This window comes from Watersipora subatra, chromosome 5 (assembly GCF_963576615.1).
Source record: "Watersipora subatra chromosome 5, tzWatSuba1.1, whole genome shotgun sequence".
In the NCBI taxonomy this organism is placed as follows: Eukaryota; Metazoa; Bryozoa; class Gymnolaemata; order Cheilostomatida; family Watersiporidae; genus Watersipora; species Watersipora subatra.
The window spans coordinates 4,482,033-4,496,795 of NC_088712.1; the positions used below are offsets into that span (position 1 = coordinate 4,482,033).

Below are 14,763 nucleotides of genomic sequence, written 5' to 3' on the forward strand. Positions count from 1 at the left end.
AGATAAAAAAAATTTCAAATGTTGAAAAAGAGTGCTTAACGTAACGCCTAAGACAGATTTTGAATCATTCTTTGCGTTACATTAAACTTTATTATTTATAACACTCATTTTTGAGTTAGTATCTGTGATTTTACTATTTTTTAATTCTGTTATTGGTTTTAATTACTCAAGCACAATTCCAAATAAGCAATGCTGAGAAGTTATATTTAAGCACAACAAAAAGCTAGTTGTTTAAAAACTTACAAAACTTCCAAAAAAAATTAAGCTGCATATTGCGGGTTGAATCTTTATCTCAAAATAAGCTGGATTATCTATTTATGAATATGTAGTTTGTAGCTTTATTACAACTGCTCCACAATTAGTAACAAAAAATATACAATAATGAATCTATAGCATTAATAATAAACTTACACAAAAATTTAGTAGACCATCATAAATCTTTAGTAGTTTTTCATATTTTTGCTGCATACGTATTTTGGTGTTGGTAACGGTCTGACAGCTAGAATGAGTCAAGATTATCATCAGCAAAGTTTCATCGTGAATAGGATGCTCAAATCAAGCAAAAGTGAGTTCATGACTTTTTTAGTTGCAGAACGAGTAACCAAGTAAAGACACATACATATCACTGCAACTTGAATGCAGTAGCCAATATCAGCTATAGCAACAATAACAACTAGTGACATCATTTCAACGTATATTAATATATTTTGGTTAAAATGCCCAAATCAAGCAAAAGTGTGTTTATGACATATTTTGACTTTTTATTTACAAGTTGACTTATTTAATCGAAAGGTTAACTGTTGTTAACTTTTGTTAATCATAGTTAGAAAAACTACCCTCAATGATATACCAAAAAATACTTTTCTCATTCAAAGACAGATAGACCATAACATCAAGTAGCTATTTTTGCACCCTGTACAATGGCTTTTCCAACCCATTATCATTTTCGTTTCAAAAGCACAGTTTCCACGTAAGCACAGATATGCTCCACACTTTGGACACCGGTGTTCCAATATTTTTCCATCACAAATTTTTGGTTCACCACAATGAAAACATTTTGCAGTATTTGCATCTTGGTAGCGTTTTAAAAGCATATGAGTAGAAAGAGATGTGTCAGCAATGTACGACTTCAAGCAATCAATGATGGGCCACCACTTTTCACCACATTCACACTAAAATTTAATAGCTCCAAACGCCTGACTTACATTACTCTTCTGCAGCTGCATTCTGTAATCACAGGTTTGCCTTCATTTAGGGTCTACAAAAAACAATATCGCTTCGGTTCTTAGTTTGTTATGGAAAGTATTCTAAAGAATTTTAGACCACCTAATTTAATATGGCATTGGTTGGTCAACTATCTTCTGATCAATGGCGTACTATAAGGAGTTCTTCTGGTTCAAGAACTCCTTATAGTGAACTTCTTAGTGGTGAATGGTCATGATCCCCTTTTGAAATGGTGGAGAAACTGAGGCAGGATCAGGTGTAGCTGAGATAGTCAGAACTCTGGCAGCTACACAACATCTAGCGAATCCTCAAACTATGACCAAATAAAGTATTTTAAGCCAGCACATTCCCTAATACCCAGCATTGGTGGTGCAGAGTCTAACCCATGCCTATCAGAGAAACTGATCAAGTCAACTAGTCATTATTGATCATTATTTTTATTCTGACATGACATTATCAGCTGGATAATCTTTGGTGGCTATTTAATCAATTATGTATAAGTTTGCCAACTCTTTTATTTTTTAGAAATTTGGACTATCTCTTACCGTTGTTGTGGATGAATGTGCTATCTGTGTGAACAAGCACAACTTGGTAATTACCCCTCATACAGTGAACACATAGCTGCCCAGTTGATGTTGCACCATGTACTTCACTTGGAATATGTAAATACTTCAGAAGTCTACTCTATCTTCTCGAATTTTTCTTTGGTATGCATGGTGCCATACCTAACAACAAACAGGCTTGCAAATTCTTAGATATCTATAACGTTTAGCTAACAGCAAACTAAATATGCTTCCTATACAGTATAGGTTTTGAGTCAGTCAGTCAGTACTGTTCAATTAATTGGAAGCTTTCACTTATTATCAAATCACATGGCAACAACGATATTTAGGTCTGTATAGCACTAAGTAAAACCAGCATGTAAATTGAAGAGAAGAGTTAATAATTTTAGTCAAATCATATTGTTATAAACACCATGTTTTTTTGTTTTCTGTCTCGGTGCATAAGTATATCTTCAGCCTGATCAAGTCAACTAGTCATTATTGATCATTATTTTTTGTTCTGACATGACATTAACAGCTGGATAATCTTTGGTGACCATTTAATCAATTATGTATAAGTTTACTTGGTGATTGGCTTAGAAAGCTCAAATATTGTTGTTATTTTTATCAAAGTTTAATAGTAGGTCATAATTTTACCACTGCTTTGATTCATTTTAGAAAAAATCTATCATTATTATATTTTGTATATATCAAAAGAATAAACCATGGAGTATACTCAAATTGCTATATTTGTTTAAGCTTGGTTCTCCATGGCAACCGTTTCTATCCGGTAACCTGCAGTTAGTTTTAGTGCAGTTGACCTCACTTGAAATTGTTTGAGGTGTTCATAAACCCCTTCCTGTAAAGCATATATTTAATCCATAGTCTCAGTCTATCTGATATCATATGGCTCACCGTTTGCGGGCGTTTATTTGAGCATCCAACATCATGGCATCAGTGTGTGGTTACACAGGCTAACAAATTTGTTATGAAATATGGTATTACATAATCACTGAACTCCCTATGACCTTTGATATTGCAACTTTGTTATTCAACGTCCTGTATTAATCATTGTTTTCATTGGACAATGATATGCCACATTGGACAATGATATGCCGCATTGGGAACATATATATCACCATTGAGGCCAAAGTGAAACATTTAGTGACAGTATGATATATCACCTTAGGTGTTACAAATATGCCACATTATGATTTACAGTGTAGATAGTAGACAGTAGCCGGATACTCATTCTACTGTATATTGTGGTGTAGTTTTCTTAAATATTCATTATTTTCATATAAGTTATATAAGTTCATTTATGTACTTATGAATAATTCCTTTTTTTCTTTCACCTCAGTTAATCCACATAGGAGCTAATGCCTACCTATGCTTGAGTTTCTAACCAGACTTTGTGGCTTGAACAGTCCCCTCAAAACTTAGTTTTTTCTAACAGTGTGCTTTTCTGCAAGTTACTTGTGTTGACTGTTGCTAGTTTTAGGGCCAGCTACACGTTATGTGAAAGTATTTTTGCTCCAAATGTTACAATGACTACCGCAATTGTAGTTTTTCCTACATGCTAGCAGTTTTCAACCTCCTATGTATGTGTGTGTGTGTGTTTTTTAGTAGGTAGGTGTGTGTGTGTGTGCATGCGTGTGTGCGTGCACGCGCGTGTGTGCGCGTGCGCGCGCGTGCGTGCGCGTGCGCGCGTGCGTGCATGTGTGTGTGTGTGTATGTGTGTGTAAAAACATGTGTGCATACTGTACACTGTAAATCATAATGTAGTCACAATACTGTCACTACTTATGATTTACGACCATTATGATATATATGTTACCAATGTGGCACATCATTGTCCAATGTGGCATTTCGTTGTCCAATGAAAACAATGATTAATACCAGATGTGGAATAACAAAGTTGCAATGTCAAAGGTCATAGAGAGTTCAGTGATTATGTAATACCATATTTCATAACAAATTTGCTAGCCGGTGTAACCACACACTGATGCCATGATGTTGGATGCTCAAATAAACGCCCGCAAACTGTGAGCCATATATTATCGGATAGACTGAGACCATGGATTAAACACATGCTTTACAGGAAGGGATTTTTGAGCACCCCAAACAATTTTAAGTGAGGCCAACTGCACTAAAACTAGCTGCAGGTTACCGGATAGAAATGGTTGCCATGGAGAACCAAGCTGAAACAAATATAGTAATTTGAACATACTCTATGGCTTATTCTTTTGATATATACAAAATATAATAGTGATAGATTTTTTCCAAAACGAATCAAAGCAGTAATAAAATTATGATCTACTATTAAACTTTGATAAAAATAAGAAGATTTGAGCTTTCTAACCTAATCACCAAATAAACTTATACATAATTGATTAAATAGTCACCAAAGATTATCCAGCTTATAATGTCATGTCAGAACAAAAAATAATGATCAATAATGACTAGTTGACTTGATCAGGCTGAAGATATACTTATGCACCGAGACAGAAAACAAGAAAACATGGTGTTTATAACAATATGATTTGACTAAAATTATTAACTCTTCTTTTCAATTTACATGCTGGTTTTACTTAGTGCTATACAGACCTAAATCTCGTTGTTGCCATGTGATTTGATAATAAGTGAAAGCTTCCAATTAATTGAACAGTACTGACTGACTGACTCAAAACTTATACTGCATATGAAGCATATTTAGTTTGCTGTTAGCTAAACGTTATAGATATCTAAGGATTTGCAAGCCTGTTTGTTGTTAGGTATGGCACCATGCATACCAAAGAAAAATTCAAGAAGATAGAAGTAGACTTCTGAAGTATTTACATATTCCAAGTGCAGAACATAGTGCAACATCAACTGGGCAGCTATGTGTTCACTGTATGAGGGGTAATTACCAAGTTGCTGCTTGTTCACACAGATAGCACATTCATCCACAACAACGGTAAGAGATGGTCCAAATTTCTAAAAAATAAAAGAGTTGGCTATGTATTTCATATGTGTGAGTACAGTTGATTCAAAGTCACAAGCTTGGACGGGCCCAAACTTATCTCAGGACAAGTTGGGGCTTGCCCAAGCTAATTAATCACTAAGTATTGGTAACCTGGTTATCCTATGGTATTCAAATCATCACCAAGGACAGTAAAATCATTACTAATCATAAATGTTTATTGGTATACCTTGCAAAATATGCCAAATGTCACAATCAGCCTACCAGTACAGTGTAGAGCATTTTGAAAGCAGTGTGAAGGTGGGCAGGCCAAGGGGGCAATTCTAAGTCAATTGTAATAGACTGTGATGTTTTCAGAATTGTTCAGTGTTTTATACTAAATTTGAATCAACTTACCTCCTTGTTAGTAAGGGTGTAGAGTCTGTGAGATTTTTTTCTCAGAGCCAGAGGTAGGTATAATAAAGCCTTCAATACTTCTTCCTCTAAAAAAAAGTATAGTTTATCACATCAGGCATGTGAAAATTTGTGTCGGTGTTAGAGTTTTTAGATTATAGTATACATATAGACTATGTTCACTGATAGTTTGATTGAATTAAGTATGGCCTATTCCATAGCCAAACAATTGATGCTGTGAATACCAGAAAGTTTTAAGAAACACAAATTGAGAGGGTATATCAAGGCTTTAGTATTGTGTGGAACGAAAGGTTGTTGTTTTGCTTTGAAACAACTAAAATCATGCAGATGAAACCTTTAATATGTTGTTTTGACACCAACAGTGGTTCAATCAAAAAAGCTTTGGTCACCATAACTCGATCCAATACATAGTATAACAAGACCACATACCATGACTAGGTGGTAAGTTTCGAATGAAGCTTTTGATGACTTTTGCCTGGGGAAGTAGCTTGCATCTCTCTTCCAATTAGATGGACAGGGCAGACAGATTTTTTTTATTGTGAAATCAATGTTCAGGGTAGGCACGTTCAGGGATGCATAAAATGCTTTAATCATTTCTTTCCACTTCCAAGTGATATGAAATAATCCATAATCATACATATACTTTATGCAAAAAATATGATAAACCACAAGGGCTAATTGAGATTGAGGCGGCCAATTGAAATTGATAAGAATTTTTAATGCAACCTTTGAAATTGCAACAGCAGATCACAGTAAGGCAAGGCAGCCAAAAACACCAAAACACGGGGCACAACTCCTACAGGCTGTGTAACGCATGTGTTTGTTAATATTGTTTAGTAAGAAGGTATACTATTACTTCTTTTCTATGGTTGCCGATGAATGGTATCAATCCTGATACAACACTGCACTGGCTGTCAGATAGTAAAAAGGAGGATTCCCGTTTAATTTGAATATACGTGCATGTACACTATCCATTTACATAATGCTGGTCTTTGAGGGATGGTCAGTGATCAAAAGCTTCAGACGCTATTCCATTCATTCTCTCCTTCCTAGAACTTCTCAGCATAACCATTGTTCCACAACCAGTATCGACAGCTTTAGAACTAACATATTGTGACTCAATCTATTGGACAAAAAATAATGTCAGTTAACAGTCAATCCAATGTGGTTCAATGTGGGGTGAGGTGAGCATTTATACTGGCTAATGCATATAATGTACATCTGCATAAATAAATGCTGGTTCATACACATACATGTAGCATGTGCGTACGAATGTGTATGCATCTACATGCAAACTCTTACAAATGCAAGTTATCATTGATATAACACTTAGATTGAGTTATTTATTTGACTGCTGTAAAATCTGGACTCCTCACCGTGATGCATGTTTTGTGTCTGTCAGCAAGCCCATTTAATCATTAAAACTAAAACGCCAGTCAGCTTAGCTCAAGAAGAATGTCAGTATATACCTATTTTGTCATTTCCTTCCGCTTTGCTGCTTGGTCCTTCCTGCGAGATTTTATTGGAATGAGAGTGGTGAAGTTTGTCTTCCTTTTGTACTTCTGATTCTTTGAGATGGTTGAGTTCAGCAATTCAGGAGGAGGCATAGTTATGATAGAGCATCTCATGTGACGAAATATTGACTTTAGTCTGGCCAGCAATAGGTCACTAAAAATAAGAGAGTAACACAAAATTATGGAACTCTTCAAGAGCATAGATGCGCTATCCTCTTTCACCTAGAATCTCACTGGTACGAGCGCGCTTGGGACTTAACACCTCTTCCCCACCCACAGCACAGTGAGGGCATGTTAATAGGCTACAGTGACACATCATAGTCTCATATCATAAACAGTTATAAACAATAGTAGGAATGTATGATATCATCTTAGTTTAAGCCCTCAGACTTCAAATGTGTGGAGTTGCTGGCACCCACTATCCAACTCCAAATAATGAGAGGAGTTGAATAGTGAGCGCCAGCAACTCCACACATTTATAATTTTTGATTCATGGCTGAAATATTGATGATCAAAATCCAGATCACAAAACAGAAAGCAGAGCAGATAACATAGATAAATTTTCCTAAAATCAGAAATAGGATGAACCCACATTTTTAGATAAGTAGTTATACTAGACAAAAACTCACCCGGTAATCGCTCTATTGCCCTCACACAGTGTTGAACCCATTGTTATAAATCCACAGTATAATTCAGTGTTTGTAATTTCCTCTGTAATGATCTTTATCCACTAAGAGGTGAAGTGTTAATATATCAGTATATGTAGTAAGGAAAAGCGATAGGAACGGCGCAAAGTCGGAACCTTGGGTTGAAAGTAGTAGATCTTACAGTACAACTGTTCAGTTGGCTGCTCATTTGTGAAATGGCTCTGTTAATACTTCGAATTTTCAACAACATTAAGTTTCACACCTGCCACTAATTAACACACCTATGCAATGCACAAAGGAAGCCTAAATATCAAAATAAAATGATTATGTAATACTGTCCTTGACTTTGTAAAACAACAGAAACCCCAAATAACTTTGGTAAAAAATTGCAACATACATAATTCTATTCATCACAGTTAAAGTTTTCGATGGAAATCCTTTTTGATACTAAAAAAACGATATTTGGCATTCTTCATTGAATAGTAAAAACAACTTATAGTCAGCTTACTACATATGTAGGCCTTTAGTATTACATAATACACTGGGTGTGTTGCTGCTCATATTTTCATTTCTCACCTTATATGGTTTATATCACATTGAAATATTTGGTTTACCACCTGGAGTTGATAAACATAGGTGCCATATGAGTTTTGAGATGTTGTATTGAAACATTAAGTCAATCCGGCATTTATCACATTGGTTTGCCACATTATGATTTACAGTGTAGCATGAAACACATAAAAAGCTAGACTGTTGATCAGTCACTACAGATTGATTTTTGATAGATTTGGGCCTGCTCTCACACTTTAGTAGAGATGGAATTGAGGATGGCTACCACACTCAATGGTAGTTCTTTCAGCTATCATTTAATGAGAACAGATTTATATATGTTGGAAACGGACTAGTAGCAATTGACTGATATTAAAGATATTAAAGTGTGATTTGTATATATATGTATATATATATATATATATATATGCCGATGTGTATAAATGTAAATAAGTATGAATATATATCGCCAGTTGTATATAAAACCGTTACATTTTATATTTGCATACTAACAACTACATATACCCAAAAATATATATATAAATGTATATATATATATATATGAAGGATTATCGCATTGTATGAAAAAGTGCTCAATAGTAAAACTAGAGCTGACCAAAATCAAATTTGAGTAAAAGTTTTTAAAATAGTTAAAGCATTTTACTACTAAATAGTTCTGTGCAGAGTAAGTGCACTATTCAGCTAAAATGACTAAAGGTTGGTAAAATGACCAAAGGTTGGTAAAATGTATGAATGTAAGCTAAACAGTTATAGATTTAAAATAGGATTAAAAGACGCTATAAACGAAAGTTTTATGGTAACATAATTTATGTAATGTGACCCAGTCTGTGATTTCGTGCATGCCTACATGTCCATATCATTTCTACTCCGTTGTTTAATGTTGATAGCTGCGGCCCGTGAACTATATAGAATTTTTCCCATTGACTAAAAAAGAAGTTAATGTCACTCTCTTTCAGCTTCCATATGTATTTGCTCAGTTTGGTGGATGTTTTCTTGTTGGCAGAATAGAAAGAGGATTTGTGGTTGGACTATCTATTCTTAAATGATGTCTCAATCAGCACTACACATGATTAATGTGGGTATTGCGCATTGTCTGTGCTCACAATAGCTTGGTATATAACACTCTCTGTTGAGCATTTTCTATTTAGTAGGCATTGACCTGCGTTGCAGCAACCACAGTTCTTTGTAAGTGTTGAAATTGGTTTGGACACCTTCTCATTGTGCAGTTTTTAAAAATCACGGAAGTTCAAATGGTTAAAAAGAAACAACTTAATATTTATTTCTGGCATGGAAAATACACTGCAGGTAAAAGTAACAATATCTAAAAACAAATTTCTTCAAGTACATGTATGACATAAAGAATAGTGAAATGCTATGAACAGCTTAGAGATGCAAGCCAGCAACAATCACAATTTTTTACCTAATGCTAAAGATCATAAGTCATTGACTGAACAATGAAAGCCGTCGTCAATAAAACCAAACACTTTTCACATTTGTTGATTTCTGTTCAGAAACATAATTTGTAATTCACTATTACAACCATTTTTTTCTGGCAGCAATGGCCACTTACATAAAATACCTATTTGCACAATTGATGGCAGCAGACCAAACTTCAAGCAGCAAAAAAGGCAAAACAACTCCTAACTTACATTGATAGTAGAGTATTTCAGTTCAGCCTACCATACTTGTACTGAAAAAGAAAAACAATCATCGAGCAACGGCCATGGGTTCAGCAGCTTTTGTCTAATGCCGCATAGCTGCCCCTCGCAATGTCATCAAATGAACTGGCATCATCATCAAAATCCCTTCACTTACTACCTCTAAAAAGGGGCCATAATCTAAAGCCATCAATCAATGCAGACCATGACAAGCTTAAAATTGGGTAATTTTTAATGAGATCTGAATATACTAGAAGCACCTTAATTTAAAATTATGATAAAATGTGACACACAAAACATAGATTTGCTACCTCGATAAGCCAAGTAACACATAGAAACATTCACATTATTAGTTACACAAAATTAAACAAGTATTCTCACCTGATTAGGTCGATATTCCTACCAAATTAGCCTAGTGTTACTGCTACATTGGTATAGTAATATACTACTACAGCATGGAAATTACCACAGAGTATAGAATTCACTTTAGCACGATTTTGTTAGGAATTTGAGAGTTTGCTAGTGCTGCAACGGAGATGAGCTGCTAAAATATAGCTAGTAAGTATACACTGCTGAATAGAGGTTTTTGCAACAAAATTTGACGTTGCCAACAGCATCAGTATTCCTACATTGTGTTTTCATTGCTACTTATTATAATAACTAAATTGAGAGTTATCTGGTCTTGTGAAAAGCATACCGATATTTTCGACTTACCAGGCCATCTTGTGAATAACAATGAGCTGCAGTTCACAGCAAATACCACGCATTGAGCCAAAAACAATAGCAGGAGTTTTAACAAACCATGGTAAGCAAAGCAGTAAGCTGTATTAACTAATTTAAACAAATAATTTGAAAATGTTTACAGAACGACATTGAGATTAGTCATTGCAGAGGATAGGGGTGGACTGAGAACTAGCAGCATTCTTATCTCATGGCTCGAGTTCAGCCAGCATTTACCAACTGTAAACACTATAGATAAGCCATAGGTGGCAGGTAGGACTCCAAAACAAACCGCATGATACCAGTTTAGTTGAGAAAAAAGCGAGCTATCCCTTGGGTTACTTCTGTCACCAAGTGTTTTGAAATGAAGGTGATGATGCATTTGTTAATGCAGAACATAAGTAAAAATAGATGTAACTTCTTTGTCAGCATTTATGCAGGATGTTTTCAAAGAAGATGGATGCATTTCATTCAATTTATATTGTACAGTAAATCACGGTGATTACAATCGATGAATCTGTTTTCTTCTTTGAGACTAAAATAGTAATCAAATACTAAACATTATCACAAAATTAATTAAAAATTTGTGCTAAAACTTACACTTGCAGAACATAAACGAAAATGCTAAAATTATTGAAAACTAATCTATTTTGATGAACGGTGCTACACTCTTTCTGGAACAGGTATCATTTTGAAAGAAGAAGTCATCAGTAACATTGAATGCACTGCTCCAGAATACGGCAGCATCTCGCGAATGTATGGATGGATCGCGTGGAAAGAAGTTGAATGGAACCAGTGCGACTGACAGAATTTTTCCAGGAATGGTAGTTACAGGAAGGTCTTCGTAAGTCGGTAAATGAAGAATGCCAACTGTAGTCCAGGCAACCAAATCAACGTCGTTAAGACTTGCATCTCCTGAGAGAAACTCGTCAAAACTTACTGCAGGCTCGTATGGATCGCCTTGAGTGAAGTAGGAGGCCGTCGTCTGCTCATTATCATCGTGTTTGGTGACAGCTATTTGGTGCTTTGCCCAAGACAATGCACCCTTTAGAAGAGGCCAATCCTCGGGAATGACGACTTTGCTAAAGCTGTTTGACTGAACTCTATAGCCTTTCTTCTGGGTAGTTTTCGGATAAACAGCTTTGTCATTGTTGTAGAAGACATACTGTTTGGGCTCATTAAAGTCATATTTGAGTGCTGCCTCAGATTCTTTTGTGATCTCTTTCTCTTTTGTTATCATTTGATACCAGGGCTGGTTATCGGAGAAATCAGTTCGTTGTCGTTGATCAGTGAAACTGATAGTTTTGAAGTTGTTGTTTACACCAGCAACATCCAGGTCAAACTTGAAATTGAACAAATGCTGATGAAGATTAGCAACTGCATTCAAATCAGGATTTATTATAAATCCACGATCAGTGGTTGAGTCAGCAATATTAGTAGTTACTGCCACATACCCTGTTGATGCGACCTTAACCTCTATGGCGCCATTCTGATGAAATTCATAGTCAAATATATAATCATAGTTCCAAACATTGACAATTTGACGAATGATCAGCACAGAATCAGGCATACTGAAAGCATATCTGTATCCCCACTCAAAGAATTTAGCGGAATAATGATGACGCAGAGGAACAGAGTTGGTATGCTCAAAAACACATATGGCGTCTTTCAGTACAGTTCCATGGTCTTCCCCGACGGCATAAACAGAGCTATTCATGTAGAGTGCATGAGAAGGACAATCAATACCTCGCATCAGTGGAAAGTTGCTCCTGCCAATACTCCAGCCAACATCAAAGTAGTTTTTAAAGTAATCGTCGGGTTTACCTCCAGAATAAATTACGGCAATGTCTTGCATGCTCAGTTCGTATGCTATTCTCTCCTTGTCGTGTTTAACATTCATAAGTTGAATTCCAGTTAGAGTTCGAGAATGTATATCGAATTCCCAGTTCAGCCACTCAACGTGTTGACCAGCAATTGTAAATCTTGCGCCATCAGGATAGTACTGCTGCGGAGGTCGTTGCGTTTGGTCGGCACTTGCTCCATCGAATACATACTTTGGGGAGCCGTAAGCGTTCAAGTGTTTCTCAATGCTTGGATACTTGTACACACTCTCGATATTCTCTAAATAGTACGAAGTTAAATCTTCCAGTGAGTCATACTTGTCATTGCCAAAGTAAACCGCCACAATTTGGTAGCCCGATTCCGAATTATCAGAGGTAGACAATACAATATAAAAAGGGAGTGCATACATGTAATAGTCGGCTATTTTTTCTGGACTCATAAAAAACCAAGCAATGACATTACGATCTTGGGAGTTCACAACAGTTCTTGGTGCCAAGTTAGCATAAAAACAATTTTCGATCTTTTTGCATGTTCCATCCGTAAAACTGTTAAGATAAACACCCTCCGCTTTGTCTTCTAGCTCCTTCAAAATAAATTCCATTATGACCGGGGCTTCTACCCTATTGCAAACTGGGCGAGACTTCCAGCTTAACTCTTTATTTCTTTTTCTGTTTACATAAGCAATTTGCTTATACTTGGGCTTAGGTATCGGCCAAACTAAGTAATCAGCTACCTTTTCATCTTCTCCTTGAAAGATAATAACTCGCGCCTTGCGCTCGGGTTGATTTGAGGTAGTTCCATCAAGATACTCTGTAACCTCTTTCTTTGTAGGCAGGTGATTTTCCACGGTATAGATGTAGTTGCTTCGAATCGTGGCATTAGCTGCAGGTACCAGCTTAAGACTTTTGTTTGATAGCATAAACTGGACGACTTCGTCAATTTCTTTCATTGTTAAACTATCAAACATCTTATTTCGTCCACTAGACATCTTGATCGATGATGCACAATTTTTAGGTTGATCATCAGTTTGCTGCTCCGAGACAGTTTTTATTCCAGTGCAGCTATTAGATGTTGATGGAGCCCCGTTGCCCGTCATGACTGCAGCAACCACACCAGCAATCAAACAACAAGAAATTATTATGAATATGATGGCCACGATTGTCCAGCTGCGAATCTGCCAAAACTCGCTTCTAGAAGGTTCTTTGTTATGGTATTTTGACGCGTCTGCTCCACGAAGCTGTAAAAAAAATAATGTTTTTTTTGTAAGCTGACACAAGTTTGAGGTGAGTATTAGCAGTTACTTTTAGCTGCATTTTATGTTTGATTGACAATCTTTTAGTAAACCACACAAAGCATCAGTATTAAAAATTTGCTCTATCTACGGAAAAAAAATTTTAGTTTCCTGCACAATAAATTTTTCATTCATTGATGAACGCTACTCTATTATACCACATGAAATTAAAGAATATTGTAAACTGATGCCTTAAAAACGCAGAGTAACAACCCAAAGCAGAATTCCTAAAACAAATTGTAAATCGAGTATTATCTACGTCCTACGAGACAGCTTGTATCATTTTTAAAAATAATCAGTCTGACAAGCTAATTTTTAGTTTAAATTATTTTATAAGATGAGAAAGCTCTTCTAGTACTAGCAGTTTTACATTAAATTAATGCTAGCAAAACACATCAATGCAGTCACACTCATTTTAGAGAAGCCAAATGTTGTATGAACTCCATCAAAAATCTTTCAAATGCGAAAGAATTGAGTAAAACTAATAAAAAAATATGATGGCCTTAAAGCTACTTCAACAATTCTCAATGCGTTTTATGAGCAAATAGCTAGAGTCTACTTGTGAACACATATCCAAATTGCTGAGAAGATGCAAAGGTGATGCTCATGCCGCAAGTGTATTAAAAAAGAACTCTACAGCCCATCATTGGCTCTTATCAGAACATATTTGACTTAATTAGAAGTGATGCAACGTTGGAGCATTAGGAATTACATGAAGGAAAGTCTCTTTACACAATATTAAAAAAATAGTGCAAACAAGAAGCTTTAAACGGTGTAAATGCTAACCTTTGGTTCCGGCCGTTCACTTTGTTCTGTCATTGCTGTTAACTCAATAGGTTCCGAAGTGTCGGACATCTTGGCAGCCATTGTTTACAAATCACTGACAATTCTTCAAGGCCACGCCTGTACAGCTCCTGAAAAACCTTGATCTGTCCACAATCAAATACATCTTCAATTACTTCACACTGCCTGCTTTCTTAATTTGACTCACTTCGCCTGCACAACCATCATTTGGCAGCACCTACGTTAAGCATCACCTTCCGACTCACGCATACACTCATCTGTCGAATTAGCCTGACTCCTTCAAACAGATTTCAATTACTCCTCTCGTTAATCAAGTGTCAAATAAGCTCGCCAAGATAAATTACGGCTCAGTAAATCTGTTGTTTTCTTAAAGATAAGCCATATATAATTTATTGACACTGGCCTGGCTTTTTGTTAATATGTACCCACCCAGATTGTTAACATGTCAAGCTAATTATTTTTAAAATATGCTTGAGTATAGCTGCCGAACAAAACGTTCCGATGTTGTGCTGCAGTTATTGCTTCAAACAGCCTTCAAATCTATCAAACAGAAGTTTCCATAATGACTATGTCAA

At 35.9% G+C, this 14,763-nt stretch overlaps 1 protein-coding gene across 1 annotated transcript; it reads right to left on the minus strand.

Annotated features, from left to right (window-relative positions):
• Positions 1 to 10,891: 10,891 nt before the first annotated feature.
• On the minus strand, positions 10,892 to 14,251 carry LOC137397060 (diamine oxidase [copper-containing]-like). The gene is made up of 2 exons (XM_068083344.1): positions 14,171 to 14,251; positions 10,892 to 13,330 (listed from the first exon to the last, which is right to left on the minus strand). Exons 1-2 carry the CDS (start codon positions 14,249 to 14,251, stop codon positions 10,892 to 10,894), a joined length of 2,520 nt encoding a protein of 839 aa, XP_067939445.1.
• Between the last annotated feature and the right edge of the window lie 512 nt (positions 14,252 to 14,763).